At 45.5% G+C, this 22304-nt stretch overlaps 1 protein-coding gene across 13 annotated transcripts in view; it reads right to left on the bottom strand.

Annotated features, from left to right (window-relative positions):
* LOC118796481 (regulating synaptic membrane exocytosis protein 2-like) overlaps window positions 1-22304 on the bottom strand; it is a 151274-nt gene that overhangs the window by 98458 nt on the left and 30512 nt on the right. For 8 of the 13 annotated variants that reach the window (XM_036555367.1, XM_036555372.1, XM_036555369.1 and 5 more), the window contains exons 4-5: window positions 21136-21147; window positions 13482-13753 (exon numbers count right to left, since the gene is read on the bottom strand). In XM_036555367.1, coding sequence (XP_036411260.1) covers window positions 13482-13753; window positions 21136-21147 — 284 coding nt within the window. Of the gene's footprint in view, window positions 1-8945; window positions 8984-9093; window positions 9452-13481; window positions 13754-21135; window positions 21148-22304 lie in introns of those variants that run through there. The other 5 variants (XM_036555371.1, XM_036555375.1, XM_036555378.1 and 2 more) reach the window with 3 other exon arrangements.

The raw sequence follows: 22304 nt of genomic DNA, 5'->3' as shown, positions 1-22304 counted from the left end.
TGGGTGAGTCCAGATCCTGCAGTTCTGTAGTTGACTGTAAAATGCCCAATGGGGCGGCAGTGTAACACAGTGGTAAGGAGCAGGGCTCATAACTGAAAGTTTGCTGGTTTGATTCCCTGCAGCGGCACTGCTGCTGTACCCTTGGGCAAGATACTTACCCACAAATGCATCAGTAAATATTCAGTTGCATAAATGGATAAAGCTGTAACCTATATAAGTCACTCTGGATAAGAGTGTCAGCTAAAATGACAGTAATGTCATGTAAAATAGAAACCACATGGCTTCTAACCAGGATATGGATAAATTTACAATGACTGTATAGTGAGACACCATTCAGATTTCATCTAAATTATACTGAATCAGCTGTACTGCAAATTTGACTTTTTCCGCTTTACAATCACTCCAATCCCCCTCCTCAAAAAGACACCTAGGACTGCTGAGGCCTTGTTTAAAAAAAATTCTGCTTTTCTGGGCACAGCGAAAAGTGGCACATTGAAAAATATCACTCCTACAAATGAGCATGCTCAGCTCATGCCATTTCTCAAAGGCTGAACTAAGGCATTCAGCTCTCAACAGCTCAAGAAACACTGGAACCTGATGCAGCCTATACTGAGAATCACTGTGCAGTCCCTACTGTATCACTGAACGTAGGTACAGGTTTGACTACATCATCACCACCAAAGCCCCAATGCATTCTGGGAGGAGAGGAGTGGCGGAGTACCCTGCTTCATGAGGAAGAGCTCGACACAGAATGGCGCGGCGGGGAAAACATGGCCACCTCATGGCAGGATTGCAGCGTGAATTCAGCTCTGTTCCACACCAGTAAGCAGCGCGCAGAGGCTCGGGGCTCTCCGCACACTCCAAGATGACCATCGGAGCTATTTATAACAGCAGCGATAATTCAGAAAGCCTGCGAAGCGCGCCTGCGAAGATAACCGTTTCACACAGACCGCTTTCCGATAGGCCCTTTTCAGCACGTACAGTAATGTAGCAATGTAATATCCAGACGTGAATGTGGATAAAATGTTTGCAGATGCCTAGTGACTTTGGTGCAGTCGATGGTGCCAAAACTGAAGATGTTTAGCGCCGTCACTCTCATGATGTAATGTAACGCTCCCTAAACCCAAGCTGACGTACAGTTAAATCAATACAGCCACCAATATGAAAACAGCAACCAGCCAAGGGTTAAGGGTTGAAGAACCCAGATGGATGACTATAACCTCACTACACGAGATTGGCACCTTATAACAGGCCAGATCCAGCCAGCATTCTTCAGCAATGCCGAGAGCCACAGGTCATGTATATGTGTAGGGGGGAAATGCTCACTAAGACCCACGCGGTCACAAGGGCGGAGGTGACAGAGGTCACGAGTGTGGAGGTGACACAGAGGTTGCTGGACGGTCCCAGGCAGCGGGACCTGCTCGGAGGACTCTGCCCCTTTCGCCGGCTCCTGCAGTTACGAGAGTGGGGCCGCGGAGCGCACTGCCTGATGGGATGCACAGAGAGACGCTTGCTCCCGCAGAGATGCTCATGCAAATCACTCAAAACCCGACTGTGCAAAGCTGCACAGGAGCGGAACACAAACAAAGGGACACAGATGGCGGGGCTCTTTTTGTTTTGTCCAGGTTTTTTTTTTTTTTTTTTTTAGGAGAGGGAGGAATAACGCTGTAGAAGTCTGTGTCAGTGCAAATCAAACTGGAGAGAAACAGAGAGAGAGAGAGAGAGAGAGAGAGAGAGAGAGAGAGAGAGAAAGGGGGAGATAATGTCCAAACTCCAAGACATCAGAGAAGAGAACTCAAAGCGTGAGCTTTCACAGGTACATGGCCCTTTATTTTCACTCTGTTTTTTTTTGGGGGGGGGGGTGAAAAAGCTCATTAAACTCATTGACTTCCTGTTTCTGCTGAAGTGCTGATCACAGCACCACTGATTAAGCCCCAGAGGCTCCAGGCAAGAAGACCCACGATGTGCGGGGTGAAGCGGTGGGAGGGTGTCTGAATTCCGGGGCAGAGGTTAGTCACTTCTCCAACAGTGCTTGAATAGGCCTCTCCACCTGATTAACTCCGGTAAAAACACAGCTGCAGAAACAGACTCCTTCACTTGTGTAAGTCTAATGATACAAGCAAGTCAGTCTGCACATGGGCCCCTGCTATGCCGAACAAGTTAGCAATCAAGGACAGCGTCAGTGATTCTTGTCATCGACATGACCAAGGGAAAGGCACAACCATTAGCTTCAATAAAAAAAATCCACACATCCACCATGAGGTATGAGTCTGCAAATCCTTGGTAGACACAGTACAAACCACCCACTGGTCATATATGTGGTTCAGAGAAAGGCAGGTTGTGTACGGTTAAGTGCTTCAGTGTGAACTGACACCATCAACATCACTAATACAATTACCCACAATTCCATAATCTTAGTACTAAACCCATACAAAGTAATAGGATTATATACATCTGTCCATTAAGCAGAGGTCCATACAGACATATGTGGCTAATATCTGCTTATCTTCGATACCTACGGTGCTTTACAAAAAAATCAGTCTTTAAACATTTTATACAACAACTGCTAATGATCTCAAATAAAATTTTGCTTATAGGCCTTAAAAACATTCATAGTTACTGATTCTTCATACATCTACCCAGATTTAACAAGTATATTTTGTGGAAATCGAAACATTAAGAACTAATGCAATGTTAAAGAGGTGTCCATATATGAGTTTAAGAGATGCATGTGAGCCTGTCCTCATCTACAAAGAATGAGAGCGAAAGGAGACTGAGTCAAACCATTCATTGATTAGTTTGGACTTCTAGTCTACAGAGTTGGCACACAGTATGCTTTAAGTGAAGTTACTTTGAAAGGGACAAACATCAGAATCAGACAGCACTAATCAATAACCTGAGAAGTAAATCAGATTGAGGAACTGAGGAATCCTAAATTACTGCACGGGATATCTTGAGAAATCAGTTGACCTTCACAAAGCAACAAGGTTAATTAAGGCATAATCACATCTTCTCAGTCTCCCTGAGATAAATGCAAATCGAATGGGTCGAAACGATAAAGAAGCAAATAATTGAATAAAATCAGTGACGTTCCAAGGCACTTCCATATTATTTCAAACAAACTGTCGGTGACGCGCCGCTCGGCGGTTTCCAATCGCGACGCAGGCTTTGAGGGGCCACCTCTATTCAGAAATGGAGTGAAAAAATAAAAGGTTACAGCCGTTGTTTTCCGTCCCTGCATCGGAAGCACTGTGGTGTCAGACAAACAGCTGGCCGAAAAGAAGCGTCTGTCTGGCAGCTGAAAGGGAAGCTTTCCAAAAAAGAGTTCTCCCTCGTGGGGAGTGCTCCAACAGTCATGCGTCCAGAGATTTTCATGTCCACGCAGGCCCATGATCGCCGCAACAGAGCACCACCCCCCTCCCCCCAACCCCCATCCCTCCACCCCCCCTCCCTCCAGCCTCCCACACTCTGCGAAAGCAAAACCCCCCCTCAGCCCTCAGACCATCCAGTCAGGTCTAATTCAGCCAATGAGGCCAAAGTCTGAGCCCGAGAGAGGCGGGAATCAAAAGCTTTCCTTTCCCACTGTCGACAGTGCAGGGGGTTGCTCAATCCAGACCTTGAGATGCTGACGTCACGCAGACATTTAAATCTCCATTAATCACTAGCTATCTTAACCCTCAGTGGCAAGCAGTAGATGTAACCCAACCATAAACTGCATCAGTAAATGGATTTGCTATATCCACACAGTCAAATATTTTAGTCACAAACCAGCTGGTATCATTCAGTATACAGCTTCCTGTTACCTAGGATAGACTAATGGTGATTAAAGGATAGCAAACTAGATCTGTAATATTTTATTCCATATACAGTATATCATTCCTGCAGTATATTAACATTTTAGTTTGTTGTAGGCTATTTTTATTTCGTTTCACAAGGAATATTATTAAGAACTTCGTAAATATTGCTTGAGAAGTTCTTACGACAAACACTTAAGACCTTCATGGGGAAATTGGACGAATTAACATCACAAACCTTCTGATTAACACTGTAAATATTTTCACATGAGGACTCATAATATTTATCCTGCAGAGTGGCCGGTGAAGCCGGCCCCAGAATTGCGCGGCCCTGAATTAACCTGGCGCTTGATTAATGTGCGTGCATGCATGCTTCATCCTTCGGTAAAGTGAGTTTCACCTTATAAGGCCCTGGATGCCCGCTCCATTCCCCCTTTACAGTCTAGATCCTTCCTGCTCCACATCCTCTCGATAAACCATGTGTCCATTACACACCACAACACCAGCTTAAGTCCTGCCAAACAGCCCTGATCTGGTGAGCTGCTTGGGTCTGATAAAGAGCAACCTATTCATGTGTAGGTGTAGGACTGTATACCAAATACCAGCTGAACCAGTATGATCATGGCAATTTATCATTGGCCTTCATTAGCCCAGGACATTAGTTTACGGCATCAGGCATGGATGCTTTCATATTATCCTGTGACAGTGTCCTATGTACATTTGTACCTAGGCTTGATTTAAATTCCATGGTGTCCCAATGGCCTTTATTTTACACGTTTAAAGGGCACTAGGTTTTTTCAATCATGACAAAAGCCTTGTATATACTTGCTCATAAAGAAATATATTGCATATTTAAATGTATTTATGTATGTACATACTGTTATGGACACAGTATATGTATGTAGTATATGTACGTATACAGACACATAATGGCCTAAAACACATTATCACTCAGGCAATGGGTGTTCAGTAATTGTTTCTGAAAGTGGCTGAATGGGGTGGACAAGCACAAGGTGTTCCTGCAGGTGCTCATATGTCCCCCCGGGGTATGCCGCCCACCCCCCTGGAGGCTCCCTGAAAGGGCATGACAGGTGTCATTTCTGGCTGTTTCCTGGTCCTTCGCCCCCTTCCCTTCTTCCCCCCTCCGTTGCCACGGTGACATTAATCTGGGGCCCGGGCGGGAGCGGGAGTCCCCGAAGCTGCAGCCTGTCACTCCCCCTTTCTATTTCTGCGGCGGCGATGTCCGTCTGCCGCCGACCCAGCTTCCTGCCGCCCCCCCCCCGCCCTCCCCCGCTCCTCCAGACTGCAAAGTTTTCGAGGGACTATCTCCGAGACAGAAACCCTCCCACGCGCACACACACCCCCTACTTTATTTGCACTTCGGCTGTGCAACCGTTTATTAGCCCGAGCGCCGGAGCGAACGGGACGCAGCCTTCTCCTCTCGCCGCCGACCCCTGACGCGAACGCCTCCACGCCTCCTCCGGCCCACGGTTCGAGGCTACAACAAACAGCCCCCCTCCCGCCGCACCATTAATGCTCTCATTGAAACGCATGCATAATGCACGGGGCCATATTTAAAAGGTCCGAGCCATTAGCGGAGTAACACGGAAAGCCAAAACGGCCAACAGATGACAGTGTTGATGAAGGTGGACTGTTTAAAGTCCATTATGGCAGTGGTCAGCAGGCCTCTGTTGTACAGCATGCTGGCCTCTCAGGATGGCCACAATGACAGTGCTGTCCATGTAGACCTAAGCTATGTTTACTTGGATGGAAGGATACAAGACCGTCGAATAAAAACAGCCCTTACTACATGCCATACTACTGCCAACACATAGCAATAATTAAAGCAGGAAAGAATCTCACTCCCTCTGTGGTATCAATATGCCAGAACCAGACCTACTGACTCCACTGCTAGTGCAACTGCACAGGAACAGATGGGATCTAAAAAAGTGAGTTTTGCTCTTCAGTTCCATCCTCTGTGTGGGGAATGTTATTACTTCTTGACACTACTGTGTCACACTTGACACTGTGATGAAAATGGTCACTAGGAGATGGTGCGTATCAATCATAGGTTATTGTCCCTAAATGCATTATGGGAAGAAAGGTGCCACCTGGCACGACGAGGCGTCCGACTGTGTCCCTCCCGGGGACAGCAAAGCCAGGCCAAGACATCTCTAATGGCCTTTCAGGAACTCCATCACCAAACGCTGCCGCAACAGGGCATGCAAATTCGCCCCGGTGCTACACTGCTTTTTCTGGAAAGCCATGTCAGAGGAAAGTCAAAGGAATTTCACTGAAATGCACACCTGCAATCCCATGACGATAATATCTGTTTTTTAAGAAGAGGAGACAGTGCGCTGCAGCGATGATCGATTCAGTTTTGCGGAGAACACTTTTTCCTCCGGGCGCTCGTAAGCCGCTCCGTGTTACTTTCGCGAAACAAGCAAGAGTACATTTCATACCCACAAACCTACAAACCCTCCACCATGCTGTGAGTGTGCTATTTTAAGGCGAGTAAAAGTGCTCATGGCAAGTCCTTGGAGGCATTCTTTAACTCACGAAACGCCACAGACTGAAGTTGGTGGGGAGGTTCAGCAAAGCCTTCCGGAGCAGAAGCGACCCTCAGCAACACACAGTAATTGCCCGGTTTGGCCTATTACCCTACCTCACACACACACACACACACACACACACACACACACACACACACACACACACACACACGCACACTCTTTCACAACTCTTGCAATGACCCAAGTGCTGGGCCCCCACTGAGGTTTAAGTTCCAATGCAGAATGATATGACCTGCCATGTAAACGCAGCTACACTGGTGCTAAATTTGGTGTTGGAATTCTGACTTGGTGCAGGATACTCCAAGGGAAGTACTGCGTCAAGGAAGAAAAAACCCACTAAAAAAGAATGCATTTTAGAATCATCCAACTCACTGACAGCATTACAGTAAAAACACCACTTGCTTTAAGGAAAACGTACTGCTGCTTTGTCTGTCTGTCATCGCGGCGGAGAGGTCGTCTCTCCCAGATGTGCTGCCGCTCCACTCTCCAGCCAGGCCTAGCGCCATGTGACGAGGTGTTGATCGGTGTCCGTGCTCGCTAGTCCAGCATCTCACGGGCACGGCGCCAGTGACACCTTACACCATCCCAACACATCTCGCTGGCGCTCAGACTCCACCAGGACGAGGCGGCGAGACAGCTAAAGCTGAAACAAAGTGGCCTGGCCCGACTTCAAAACACCTAGACCTGGGTCCCATGACCCTGACTGGGCATCTATCCACTGTCAATCATCAGGCTTTCTTCTCCCGTAATGCAGCCTTGCTTAATAGATACTGAAGTTGGAGACCTACTTAATTTCATTAGCATGCTGTTGGTACCGGTTCCAAGGGGTGGGTGTCAGATTAAAATTTTTGTATGACTCAAGCTGTTAGTGTTGGACTGCAAAAAAAAAAAAAAAAAAAGACTTGCTTCCATGAAACAAAACTGTATTTTGGCTGGAGTAAGTATCTGCACAAAAATATTTACCCAATGTGACCACGAATGAAGGTAAAATGCCAAAACTCTCATTGAAACTTGTAGCCCTAGTAGAGTAGAGCTTTAACAGTGTACCACAACAACACTAAAAGGATTATACTGATCATTTGGAAAACTTTGGGGTAAATTTAGCACAGCAATCAATCAATTGCTGTAACATGGAAAATTCCACAGACTTGTAACATGTCTTGAGACATTTTTATATGCCAAAAAAGAAAAAAATAATCCTGTTCCATCCTACCCACAATGCACTGACGCAAGATTTTTCTTGAAATAGCCCCATCCCAAAATATTCACTTAAAGACAGACATGCAGATATTTGAGTCAAATATATGGAAACATGGTAATGTCCAGAGAAGCATGTTCAGCATGAAAAGGCATCTTTCTGTGTACCATGTATGGAAAGAAGTCTGGTAGGACATGATGTCCTGGGTGATTTCTGCAGAATGTGAGGAGTGGTGCAAAAATGCCCGTCCCTGGAGTGAGGCCACACATGGTGCAGCTCCCGACAACAGTTAATCTCCAAAAGGCCCGTAAAACGCAATACCGGAGCTTCCCTTTTTCGAGAAAAACAAAATTTCATATTAAGGCTCACGGTTCCAGTGATAGAAATCTGAATATGCAGTGTAAAGGGGAATAACCTACAGGGCCGAACAACAGTCGGGTTTTTCGAACAATTTTCAAAGCAGAATCACGTCACAGAGGCCACGATTACACAACCTAATTACCTCTCAATACGACTGCTTGGATTTTCGACAGCGTGCTCACCTTACTTTTTATGGCCTTATTACACCAAATTCCTATGGCATAGTACTGTCCCCTCTCCCCACCTACTGCAGAGCAATGGCTAGATGGAGGAAATGCATATTACTGACAAGTTAATTAAGATGCTAAGTAATACCACTGAGAGATAATGTCTTTTTGAACATTGTCACTATGAATTAAGCTAATTAAACACACACAAGCACTTGCATGCACGCACGCACGCACACACATACATACATATATACATACACACAACTGTAAACTTTAGACACAAACATAAACAGACGAAAACATATTTTTCAAAGCAGTTCCTCATAGTACTTCATACTAGGAGGGGAGCTGGTCAATGCTGCTGCCCAATATTGAAAGCTGAACATTTGTAACATACTGCGTGTCAGGGGCACATTTAGTTGGGTAACAGCACAGGAAAAAATATTTCAAATAACAGCGACCGAGTGTTATGTTAGAGCAGTGTCAGCATGTGTATAATTAACTGTTTAATAATGATTGCGGGATCAGCGGCCAGAGGCATTCAATAGTGCCTTCACATGTCGCCATAAAGAATAGCGCACAAACGCACGAGTAAAATACGCTTTATATAATTTAACGCGGTGCAGAGAGCTGCCGCGAACGGCTACGGTGACGCTTACTGCGTAATGACACTGCTTTCCTTCGAGACCAGAGGCTTATACATTTTCCAGCCACATAAGGAATGCAGCAGCAATACGACGCGACATATTTCGCAGATAACATTCTTAGCGCGATCGTTTTAAGCACTAACACAGCTCTAAACCCCGATCCCCCTCCACCTCCCCGCACCGCGGTCCTTCCGTTTGCTCACCGAAGCACATTCTCGGCTGCAATTTCCCCCGATATGACTCCTCAAAGGCTGCGGATCAATACGCGGACCCCTTGATCATGAACACGCCGCCGATCTGCCAACGGGGAAGCCCCTGCATAAATCACGTTCTTTCAAACGCATCACTCACCCGATGTTGCCTAGCGCCTGCTCCAGCAGCTCTGTCTGCAGGATATTCTGAGGCGCGGAGAAAGCCCCGTTGAAATGGGAAAAAACAGAGCTACAAAACTGACGCAACGTCTCAAACTGCATTTTCTATACGTCCCTTCTGTCTTTCGCTTTCTCCTTATGGCCCGTTCATCCACAAAAAAACAACACATCCACGTGTCATACGCCTCCAGTTAACTCCTTGGCGACATTAGACGTCGATGCACCAATTGCATTCCGTATTTTATCTAATGCAAAAAGGCGTTTTAATGCGCAGTATTGGGTACTTAATTGTTCAGTCATGATGCTCCCAACTTAGCCCGAGAGGATGTAGGAGTAGGGTTAGCTTTTGCCTTACTGAGGCAATATTCCCTCACAGAGCAGAGGAAAAACGAATGAAAGGGGAGGGGGGAGGGGGTGGTGTAGCGAGGTACTGAGGCATCTTTCTCAAGCATTCCTACTGGGACATAAGGGATTGCTTTCACACACAACTCATCACCTCTCCAAGCTTACTAACCACACACACACACACACACAGACACACACACACACGCACACGCACACGCACACGCACATGCACACGCACAAACACACATACGCACACGCACAAACACACATACGCACACACACACATACACACACGCACTCAAATACACACAATCCTGACACTGTCATAGGGATTTTTAGCCACATCTGACAGTAAACTATCAGCCCTCAGAGTTACCACAGGGAGGGAGAACAGACCCATCACCAAAACCAATCAGTGCCCAGGAGGGGACTGGGATTTCTGCTGATACTCGTTCTTAAGGCCCCGACTGATAAACTTTAGTCACGAATCACAGTCACGAATTGCAGAGTCTGATTCTGCGTGGGAGGGTAGAGCGTATGCCCATCAATCAAAGTTACTTTTTGCATAGCACCTTCCACAATTATCTTGGTATGCGCCAGAAACAAAAACACGCAGAGATTTGATTTCAATAAATTAGATATGATTATTTTTTTACTACTGTAGGCATTAAAACTGAATCAGACATTACAGGAGACAATCAACATGACAGTGACAGACAGAGAGAGAAAAAGATTCACTGTAGGCATGGAGTCATTATACAGTGCCAACCTAATCCTATGAAGAAATCACTACAGTACTGTTCACCCACTGCTCTAGCATTGTAGCTATACAGCCTCTTAGATGTTTGCCTGAAACATTGTTCTGGTTCTCCTAGGGGCATTACCAAGATGGAAACGGAACAAAAATAATATAATGAGTAATATAAAATATGTCTTTTTTTAATTTCAGGTCATAATTTTGGATGGGTTACCATAGCATTTTACATCACAATAGTATATGAGATCTACTTGAACTGTGTAATCCCCCAACACAGTTAGTTTACATAATATGCATAAAAAAACAGTCCCTCAGACATCAAAATATGAGCAGCAAGGGTATATAAAGTGACACTTTTTGCTTGAGGCCAGAGTCCCCTGATGTGTTCTACAACAGTGTACAACCAAACAAATAGGAGGGAAGCCAGTGACATGTACAAAGCCGGCTGGGACATAATCTTACTTCATACTCCTCCAGTCTTCAGTCATCTTGCCACACTTGCTACTTACTCCAGAAAATGGCGTTAGCAATTTCGTCTGAAATGTTTCGTTCTATGACTTGCCTGTTGACCTGATGTAGACTTGTGCCGCACATCGGCTTGAAAGGACCACTCGAATTCTTAGACAGGTGAAGGCTTGTGTTTGAATGACTAAAAGTCCAAAACCTCAAAAGACAGGGGTCGTTAATTGTGCTCTATTCCCCCTAGTAATTGTTGCTGTTCCACCTGGCTCTCCAGGATGTCACATCACCAATTTATGTGTGCTGATTCACATGACTTCTTGGACACCAGGATAAATTAAACCTCTTCCACACCCTCATCTCACACACAGTACACGAGCTGTCATCCTTTATTTATATTTGATAAGAGTTCCTTTAAACTTTCCTAAAGATCAAAGTGACAGTGGTTTACCATAATTTTGCTGTAGAGGAGCTATAACTGATGCTGATTAGCCATGGAAATGAGAGAGAAATTCTGTCTTGTCTGCATGCTCTTCACCAGCGAATACATATGTGAGTAGGAAAGTGAGTTTCCCCATTGTTGATATGGTTTTCCCTTCCTTCTACTCCTCTAGTTTTAGCACAGCCCAATGAGGGCAAACATGAGCAGAATGAAAATAACAGACAATTCACCCTACAGCTCAATAAACAAGGCCTCCATTATACTGCTCTCACGGAACAGATACTCACACACACGCGCGCACGCACACACACACACACACACACACACGCACACACCTGTGCATTTTCAAAAATAAATGCCCTCCAGTCACTGTACGTTTTAGCTCATTTTATTCAGCACTGTGCAGCAAACAAAGAATCTTCATCTCTGAGAGAGAAAAAAACAGGGCCGCTAGTTACAGTATTTTTTTTCCATTTAAGTACTGGCTTTTATATAACCCTGAATGTTTTGCTACGCAAAAGCAGGTGAAGGTTTGGGTTGACCGTCTGTTGGCCAGGCTGAAAACTTTAAGCCCTCCCGCCCCTCTCTGGGAGGACTCTGCACTGATTGCATCATGGAAAATGCACCCATCGCGCTTACCAATCTGCTGCGTTTTTCCACACGGTCTGCGTCGCCGCCGTCGCCCGCTCCTGGGAGAGCGGGGAGAGACAGATGCTGCATCCGTGTTTGACACACTTCTCTCAGGCCGAGGGCCCCCCTTCTGAGGGCCCCCCTTCCCCAAAACGTGCGCCAGCACGAGTCTCCTTCCCACACCTGCACTGCATACCTCTCACGGTCACAGCGCCCACACGCACGCTTACACACGCTGCCCCGCTCTGACCCCTTTCCGAGTACCCTACAGGTGCGCAGCGGGGCCTGGGCTGTCAATCACAAGGTTGCAGGCTTCGGGCACTGCTATTGTACCCTTGAGAACAGCACAATGTACCTGAAATGCTACAGTTAATGCTGTAAGTCATGTGATGTGAGTCAGCCTCGGGAAGTATAGCCTTCAATGCTTATCCAGCAATTCGCTCCTGGTAAGTATCTCACGGCGTAACAAGTTACTATTAAAATAATGACTTTCAGAATCCTGAATGAAGTCAGGGAGTTGAACAGAGGCATCAGCTCAAACAGCCACAGGGCACACAGCCCAGCAGTAAGGCATGGCCCTCCTCCCAGCGATGTCATTGCTGCGCTTTTTATGGTTTGCAGCAGTTTGGTAAACCATACATGAGGCCATAAATGAACCAGCAAGCCTTTTAGGGTGCTCCAGATCACCCAGCTGCCTTCTTGCACCAGAGAGAAGGAGAGGGGCTTCCCAGCTGAAAGAAGGCAGCAGGGTAATGTGGAGTACCCCAATAAGGCTGATGGTTGAGGAGGTCCGGGTGGGGAGGGTGGGTTTGTTCCGGGGGGGGGGGGTCTGCTTGGGCGCCCTGACCAAGGTGACCAGCCCTGCTTCAGACAGCACCACTAACAGCTCTCAGTCCTCTCCTTCCTGCTGTGATCAGAGGCTACAGCGCACAAGAGTGGGGGGGTGACACAGGCAGCGAGCACCCGCTCCCACGCCTTAACACATGGGCGAGAAAGGTGATAAAGAGGGACACCCACCACGACACACGTGAGAAACTGATTCCCAACTCCAAAAGACCTGATATCTGAGGCTAAGTCATGTGTGCCTTCTTCGGCTGTAACCACATGTTACTACAGCTAGTCACAATGTCAATGTTTGGTCATCAGGGATTTGGTTTTCTTCAGGCACAAATGGAGAGGACTTACTGGGTTTCTGTGACACGCTTGCAGCATGCATTGTCCCCAAGGTAGATTTCATTAAGAAGACTTACTTACAAAATAAAATCTGGTTAAACCAACTGTTTTGCGTTGCTGCCTCTGAGGCCGCCATCCGTTTTGCTGCCGGTGATTTCACGTTTGTATTACCAATCTCGTGTTTTATCAAGGAGTGCCACAATGTCACATAGATGTCAAAGAGGTGCTACTCCACATGGCGAAACGTAGTGCATAACTGCGGCTGACTTCCTCACCCCTGCAAACTCAACCCAGTGCTGCTCTGTCTGACCTGATCTCCACTAACCCCATTGAAAATAGCAATACTGTCTGTGGCCTCAGTTTCATTCTCAATAGTCACTCCCCTCCTAACCACAGACATGTGTAACCACAACCTCGCCCAATGCCGAACGAAGGCATCAGCAGCAGAAGCCTAATGTAATGCAGCCACCAATAACCACCGTGGAACAGAGTGCAGACTCTGTGAGGCTCGCCCTCCCTGCCCTTTCCTATCGAGAGCGGACCAGATCAAACAGCGACTCACCTGTCGCCGGGGGCGTCGCCGGGACCCGAGTGCCGTGCGCCGTTTTTTAGGGAGTCCTGCCGCGGGAGTCCGTGAGGTCTGTTTTTGTCGGACGCCGGCACGGGCGCGTCCCCCTGCAGTTTGGCCCGCTTCTCCTGGGGTGCCTCCTCGTGCCGCCGACCCCTGGCGCCTTCAGCGCCCCCCGGCTGCTGGGAGTTGGAGCCGTAGAACCAGGCGCCTGACTTGGTGAGGATTTCTTGTTGTTTTCGGCACAAGTTGCATACCCACATCACCTGTGCGCAAAACAGAGAAGGGTCAGACCCCCTAGACATGACATCCAACACACTACACCCTACATTAATGTCCACCATAATCAAGAATTCTCAGTGGACTTAGGAGACTTACTTCAGAGCCCACACACTATACGTATATATTATCTATTTATACAACTGGACATCTACTGACAGCTTTGACTAAGCACCTTGCTGTAGGCTTCAGTGGAAGTGACACACCCAGACATGAAACTTGAAACCTTTTGACCCGGTTCCCTACCTGTCACGGCTCCTACCTGAAAACCATACTGCAAACTGCAATAAAGCTTTGATCCCAGTTGTTATGACTGCGTTTAATGCAACCATCATAATGGAATAAAAAGTTTTATAAAACGCACTGATGCATTTTGAAGTCTTCATACCCCCTCAGGTGCCTTTTTGCAGACCCTGCCCTGTCGTCTGGAATGGTTGTAGCTTTCGCTACAGCGCCGTGCATTAACAGAACGCAAGACCACAGGGTGTAAGGCTGTACACAGGTTCTGCACGGAACTACAGTAAAATGGCTGAGGAGAACAGGTCGGTCTCACTACGCCATTATTTCTGTATGCAGAACTCTGCAATGCCTTTTCTGAGGCTGCCCCTCAAAAGCAGCATGAGTTTAGGTCCGCCTGATGTGAGATCCGCCCGGCGTCACCGCACGGAACCACTCTTTTCCACTTCCAGGTTGGCTGGGGGGAAGAGACCGTGCGTCGCGCTAACGTCACAGGCTGCCTGCAGAACACCTCAGTGTGATGGCTCTGACTAAGCCTTAGCACAAGACGCTTGGGAAGTGACTGGTGGCTTGTGTTCGGTGAATGGTGTGGGGGTGGGAGGCGGTGGGGGCCTTCTTGCTGAGTCACCATTGTTTCGGAGGATTAGCGAATGCCTCGTACACCGCACCGGAGCACGACAGGAAAATAGGATCATGCGTCTCCCTCTCTCTACCTTTCTCTCTCTACCTCTCTCCTGTTTCTCCTGTACACGCATTCAGCAGTCAAACACAACTGTGTCATAAACCTGGGAGCTAATGCCAGCCACCACTCAGCGTGGCACAGTTCAGCTGTGTCCCATTGGGTATCAATAAAGGTTCCTCACAGTTCATGTTCCAATACCATTAGGCCGAAGTAGCTTTTCTCAGATCAGATAATACTCAAATTATGCAGGGGGGCCAGGTGTACACTGCAAGTTCAGTGCATCTAGCCACCATTCAAAGATCATGTTGCTTGGAATGGCTGTAAATGGCTAACTGGTAGCAACTGAACACACCTATTAAGGTGTAAACATTCATATGTGACAGTGCCGCAGGACAAAAATGAAACTGAAAAATTAAATAACAAGCACCATTTTGCCAAGGTTATCCCTGACATCCGGAGCGAAGGTGCACCCTCACATAGGAAGGATCATGGCATCGCAGGGCTGGTGGCAGCCCTGTGATCGCCTCACTGCCACTGACTGCTGCCTTCCCTTCCTTTCACTTCCAGCCTGTAGCAGCCCTGACCTACTTACACCGCACCGCTACGGAGCAATTAGCATGAAGGAGAGGGCCGTGTGCGGCTCTCCCCATTACCATTCTCCCATGATGACAGCTGTCAGCGAACGGTCAGTCTCTGACGACACAAACTGGACTTGATAACTTTCTGATGGTATTTAGCCAAACCGATATATACAGCTGGACATGCAGAGGGGCAATCAGGTTAAACACCCTGCCCAAGAGTAAGACAGGAGTCCTGCTCCTGAGATTTGACCCTGCCATTTCAAGGTCTGTTTCTTAGGTCTGCCCCAAACCACTGCCCACGAATGGTGTATAAAGGTGAAGATGTTGAACTAAGGTGCAGGCACTGATAAATGCATCCAGGTATTAATATACTAGTGTCTCATAAATCGGTTTGACTGAGAAACTTCACATGCTAACCCAATGTAACGCTTATAGCAGATACGCACTGTACACACAGCTGTGTATCAGTGATGCATTCTCTGTTTGCTGTCGCTGAGGCAGCAGTGATCAGCGTAGTAGAGATCTCCGGAGCGCTACACTCTGACGGCCAGTTGCATGGGCAATAATCCGCTTTGGATCATACTCAAATGCGCGCACACAGACACGCACGCACGTAGGTCAGGTTGCTGCATGGTCAGTAATCCCTCTTGGACAATAAACATGTGTACACACACATACACTGTCTCTGTGTCTCATACACACACACACACACACACACACACACACACACACACACACACACAGAAGTCAGGCAGCTGCAGTGGTCAGTAATTTCTCTTAGGCTACACATACACATGTGCACACTCTTTGTCTCTCTCTCTTTCACACACACACACACACACACACACACACACACACAGAAGTCAGGCAGCTGCAGTGGTCTGCTCAGCTCAGTGAGTTGGGAATGAGCTCCAGGAGACACACAGAAGCCCAAAGGGGGCTGTGCTCTCACACATCTCACAGCCATCAATCCTGCAGCCCAAAACAGCCTGAAAGCCTCAAATCATTTTAGAGTACAGCACAGGGCTCTCCTCACACCATGATGCCTAAACACGTCTCAGAATAATGTCCATATACAGCGGATTGTAGATGGTTTTAGTCTATGAAAACATCATGGGCTTCAAAGCGTTCCTCACAATGCCCTACCAATGAAGTACTGCTCCCTATATTTGTATTATTTCACTGTCATATTCATTACCTCCAATGACACTTCATCTTTTTAACTTATTTAAGACTGATTGAATACATTGAACCTTAGATTTTTTTTTTTTTACTGTGACCAATTCATTTCAAATCTGAAAGGCACCGTACTATGCTTTTGATAAGGTTATTGATTTATAAGTTATATGTTGCTACTAAAATACAAAATATGGACAAAAATGTCAATAGCAAAATGCTAAACAAGTGGTATGATAGTTAAATTCCTACAACATGACAAAAAATGCCAATTGTTTAACCAAGCAAGACTATGTTTTCCATTTCCTCTTTCCCTGGAAAAACTCCTACAGAGTGCCTTGACGTTTGTGTATGAAGGCATTTGTGAAATGGGTTCTAACCACTGACACCAGAGACAGAGATATCTGGAAAGGATACACTGGACACTGGATACACTGGACCAGGAAACACCTGACAAGTGCCTGTAAGAGGGTGGCATTAACCAGCAGTCACCAAACAAACCAAGGCTACTTCTCAGTATCCTTTCTTACATCATTTCAGTTGTGCTTCAAAGAGGCTATTGGACAACAGGGGTTCATTCCCTACTGAAAATAACCTATTGAGAAAGGAATGTTTTCTTTTCCTATAAAATTCTTTGTGCCAATCACAACCACCAGAGAAAATCACTTTGTGAAAAGTTGAAATTTAGCAACACCTGATCACAGATTGCCCTCTTGTGGAAAAAACAGTTATGGCAACAGAAAATTATCTATGCTATGACGAGAATACTACAACATGCTACACCCCAGAGACCTTCAATAAATATTAGGGAATCATTTAAATAAAACTGGCTCAACAGAAGAGTTTCGGGGGTTCATATTTCTTCAAGCAAAAGACAATTAGAAGGTATTTACTTGATATTTAGAAAATATTAAATATTTAGAGGATAACCTGATATTTACTTGATATTTAGAAGATATTAAATGTAATTAATTTTAACAAATATTCCATTACATTTGATTATATTTGGAGCCCTGTATTTGTACCAAGTGCTGCAACAACGAGCATTACACTTTCGAATCTATCTGTTCATCTGGGCAGTTCAAAATATATCAAAATATTTGACATCAAATATGACCTGTCATAGCAAGCACAAGTGGTCTACTTCAAAATGTACCATGGCCCAATGGACCATTCAAAACTGTATGAAAAGAGAAGACTATGTGTTTCATTTTATCATATAAGGCTGTCTTTTTCAGAGTAGGGCAGGAAGACGAAAATATCTGGAGACAAAAAGAATACATGAAATACAATAAATAGAGATACCTGTATAACCAGTTGAATTTTAATTTCATCGCGTTTATTAAATCTATAACATTCTACATGTGAAACAAAACACACACACACTCACACACACATGCACACACACGCACGCACACAGGCACACACACTTCGGTCATTAGAATTTAATGAGATTCTAATGTTGGCATGCAGCAGCCAAAAATAGACTCGACGCCTCCTGTTTCCCCCAGCATTACAGAGCTGCTCTCGGTAACATCGATAAGAAGGACGACTCAGCAGGACAGCAGATGCTTGGTGCCACAGACCCTGCTGTTACACGCACATAGGGAGGAGGCTAGCGCAACTCTCGCGTCTGGACGCGGGCACCTGAAGTGAGACCAGCTGACAGGGCTTAACTTAGGAGCCGTGTGTTGAGGCGGTTAAGGAACTGGCCTTGTAACCTGAATACTGCAGGTTCAACTTCTAGCAGGGAGGCCGCTATTAGACCTCTGAACGATACACTTCCACTGTGCAACACTGGGTTATTCAGATGGGTAAAAGCTGTAACGTAATTTTTTTTAATCATAAACATATAAGGATCTGTAAACTTTACAGATCGTTTAAGACACATGTTTGGGTGGACAAATCAAGTTCACCCTCGATGTCTGAAATTGTACGCTACCCTCAAGTTTAAAAAGGAGAAAAAACAAGCTTTATGCATGTTACCAAGCACAGATGTATGCGACAAAAACCGAAGCATTAATTAAGCGCTAATTAATGCGATTTTTAAAAATCTGGTCTTTACCAACTTACCTATAGTTTCTGCGTGAGGTATTATATCGGTGAAGGAGAATATTTCTCTTAGAAGCCAAAATAAAGTGTTTTGAGCAAGTGACTTGCGCAGTCTGCAGCATGAATATGTTTTCAGAACCACGGACAGCTCCTTCCCAGGAGAGCAGGGATGTGCGCTGTTTCTTATTTTCTACGTGACACGACCGACCGTCTTCAGCCCGGCAAAGCCAGAAAGCGTAATAATTCTATCACACAAAAGGTCTTGTTTTAATGTTCGGTCAAGTGAGCCACCTCGAGCTCACCTCGAAAGAAATTATGAACAATAAAAACGGAACCCGCCGACATAGGCTGAACAGTAAACATTATCCATGCGAGCTAGGCTACAGAAGGACAGATGTCTCCGGGAAATAATAATAAAAAAAACTTGATCGAGTCAGCAAGAAGGAGAGCTGTCGTGTTTTCGGCACCACTCACTTACTAGCCACGTCTTCATTATTTATAGATCCGACCACCGGAGCTGAACGTTCTCATTAAGAAGCGTCCCCTGCGGTGCCACACGGCGCTAAAATAAATCAATGCGTGGCGTTACGCGCCAACGGTGACACTCAAAAGACTGGGAAGCGCTGCAGTCTCCAACGAACAAGTTTACGGTACATAATCACTACCTCTGAGAGGCTAGGAATTTATTGATGAAACAACACACAATATGTAGCTTAGAAAAAAAAGTCAAAATCAAACATAATTTATTAAAAACGTGTCCTCGTCTGACTGTGCTGACTGGGAGAATGAATAAATAAATACATTTTTTTTTCTTTATAAATAAATAAATGAAACTAATATCTTAAGGGGTCACTGTCTCACCCACATTGTGCTTTCTGTAGGCAGAGCCTTTATCTCACATTCCTCACTGTACCTTACAAATCTTGGTGCATTATAGCGCCCTCCCGTCACTTCATTAAGATGGTTATGCTGGCTCCAAAGCAAACAATTAACCTCAGTTCCAGGCGAAATTCTCTACATTCTTTTGAAATACACTGTGTTTTGTTTCATCTGCGTGTTGGCATTCAAAATTCCTTGAGATGTTAGTTACAGGTTCAGAAAAAAAAGGAGCTAAGTGCTGATAATCAATAAAAAACTTCAATGCAGGGGGCTGCTAAGTCAATGGTTTGCAAATAGTTTGTCTGGGGTGCATAAAAAGCCAACTAATGTGATTGGAAACTATTCCAAAAGAAAAGACTTGCACTATCTGATAATAGCCTTGCTTTTATGAACACATGACTTATATGTATTATTCTTATACGTTTCATTAAGAGGTGAAAACAGACGCATTTAGACTATGGGCTGCAGTGTGGAAGAGTGATCAGAGAGCGAGACTCACTACCATAAAGTTCAAATCCCAAGACGAGCACTGCTGTTGCCTACCCTTGAGCAAGACACTTCACATGAACTGGTTCAGTGAATGTCCAGCTGCATAAATGATAGCAGGCAAATAAAGTATGCTGTCAAAGTCACGCTCAGTGAAGCAGTCTGCTCTGTACACAGAGCAATGCAATGTCCCCCTCAGGTTACATCAGGACTCACAGGGGGCTCCGTTTCCTAAAACGTCTGAGTAGAGGCAAGGGGGGTGTACCCTTTCGACCCCGAGGATAGTCCCTGATGTGTGACCGAGGGGCGAATCCTCTCCTATAGTTCATTTCCTCATTGCAAAGCACGCTGCACCATGTGACACTCATTCGAACCCTTCATACCCCACCCGTTTGAAACCTAGCCCCCACGGATTACTCAGTGTCACTGAGCAGGGATGGGGCATTTGTTACAGGCAGCGTGACAATGCCAAAATGCCCTCTGAAACCTCCTTGCAGTGTTACCTCCGCCTGCTGTTATAAAGACAGTGAAAAGTAAAACCGAAAACCCACGGCTACCAACAACACATCAGAAAGACCTGACAAAGTCATCTGTACCAGGGCCAGGTATGATGGGATGTGATATAAATGTTACAGCATCTTTTAACAGATATTTATAACAGTCCCTTCAGCCATTGGCTGAGTGGACTGTTGATGGCGCGTAGTGCAAAGCCAAAGGTGATGAGTTGAGAGACTGGTCTGATTCATTCTAAGACCCCCCCCCCCCCCCCCCCTTCTCTCTGATGCATTCTGCCGAGGCACACTGACTGCTGCTGGTCTAATCTATGCCCTGAGGTGTCTGGTGTGTTCAGCAAGTCACATAAGGACCAACAAGCACCTGTTCACAGCTGTCTGTGTTCTCTGTCGGAATTTATAATACTTCAATACAGTCTCACTTTTTTACTGCTGTTACCTCCCACAACAATGTATTAGTCAAAACTATAAGCCTATAACATCTGTGCAAATATTAGAGGCTGATTTCATTCTTTGTAGCGTTCATCAAAACTTTTGAACAGTGAGTTCTGCCTCAGTCGGCCACGTAATTTGTCATTTTATCCTGTTCGATAAAATGACGTGTCCCCTCTGTCAGAGATCCGATCTGTACGGTGCCCTTTTCTCTGGGCTGCGCACAACATGCGACACAAAAAAAAAAGAAAAGAAAAAACAGGGTGAAGCACATTCATGAGTACGAGCAAATCTCCCAAGACTTGAGAAGAATAGAAACGGAGAATGCTAACCACTTTGTCCTCCTGTTGCAAGTCCAAGAAAGCACAAATGCAGCAGGGGGTGGGGGGGTGGGAGAGAGGGGGGGGGAGGAGAGAGCGGGAGTGAGGTTAGCATAGTTTCACACATCACATACTGGCAGCACAGTAAGCTCTTGGACAGGGCCGGACACAAAACTCAAGCACGTAACGCGATGCTACAGAACTGACAGGCTGACACAAAAACACACACAAGCGCTGAACATAGCCTCCTGCCTGCTAGAATATACTCAGTGTTAAATAACCTGGAGATTGACTAACATTACAGCACAACAATTTGTGCATGTAGGAAAAAGGTATATTGCGTTTGGAATCAAGCTAAAGTTCATGTGACTGGCTCCCCCTATTGGGCACTCAGTGTATTGAACAGGAAGCCGTTTTTAACATCAGGAGGAGTGCGTTAATCTCATTCAATTCAAGCAAGCAGCCATAGAGGTGACACAAACAGACATTACTCCCATTTAAGAAGACATCAAAATAAAATAATAAATAGCTACGTTATAAATAGCTCTGCTGACTTGCCCATTTTCCAGCCCTGGATTTCAACCGCATGCATTTAACAGCCATGAAACCAAGAGCTGAGATACAGACACAGGGGTGGTTGACCGGTTTTTGCACATGGAGATGTGACACCCCTGATCTGTATTGAATCTGAGGGAGCGGGAGGGTGTGGGTACTTCTAACATGTGTAGACCATTCAGTATGAAGTCACGGATACTTCCAAAATAGCAGTTTTGCTATAAAGCTGAAAGGTTTTGAATGTAAAATCAAACAATAAATGGGAAGATGAATTAGAATATAATAGGAAGATTAACTACAATAAGGCAGTCAATGCACAAGCTGCAATAGCAAATAAATGTGTTGATTTTGCTGTGCAGTATATATGGTATCATCACATTAATGCTTAATAATAATGATCCATAAGACCATTTTCTGTATTGCAGAGCACTGTATTGAGACCATCTCAATGTTTTGTTTTGGTTTTTTTCTCAGTAGATCATCAGTGAATCAGCAAAGGGTTCAATGAGAAAGTCAAAAAATAATTTTGCAAATCTCAAAATCTGTAATAAAATGAGAAATCTCAATAATATGGCCTTATGCCACAGATATGGCAAAGAGTTCAGTTCAATTCAAATCACATGGGC

The sequence above is a fragment of the Megalops cyprinoides genome, chromosome 21 (assembly GCF_013368585.1).
Source record: "Megalops cyprinoides isolate fMegCyp1 chromosome 21, fMegCyp1.pri, whole genome shotgun sequence".
NCBI classification, from domain to species: Eukaryota; Metazoa; Chordata; class Actinopteri; order Elopiformes; family Megalopidae; genus Megalops; species Megalops cyprinoides.
This window is presented reverse-complemented; position numbering and strand designations above follow the sequence as displayed.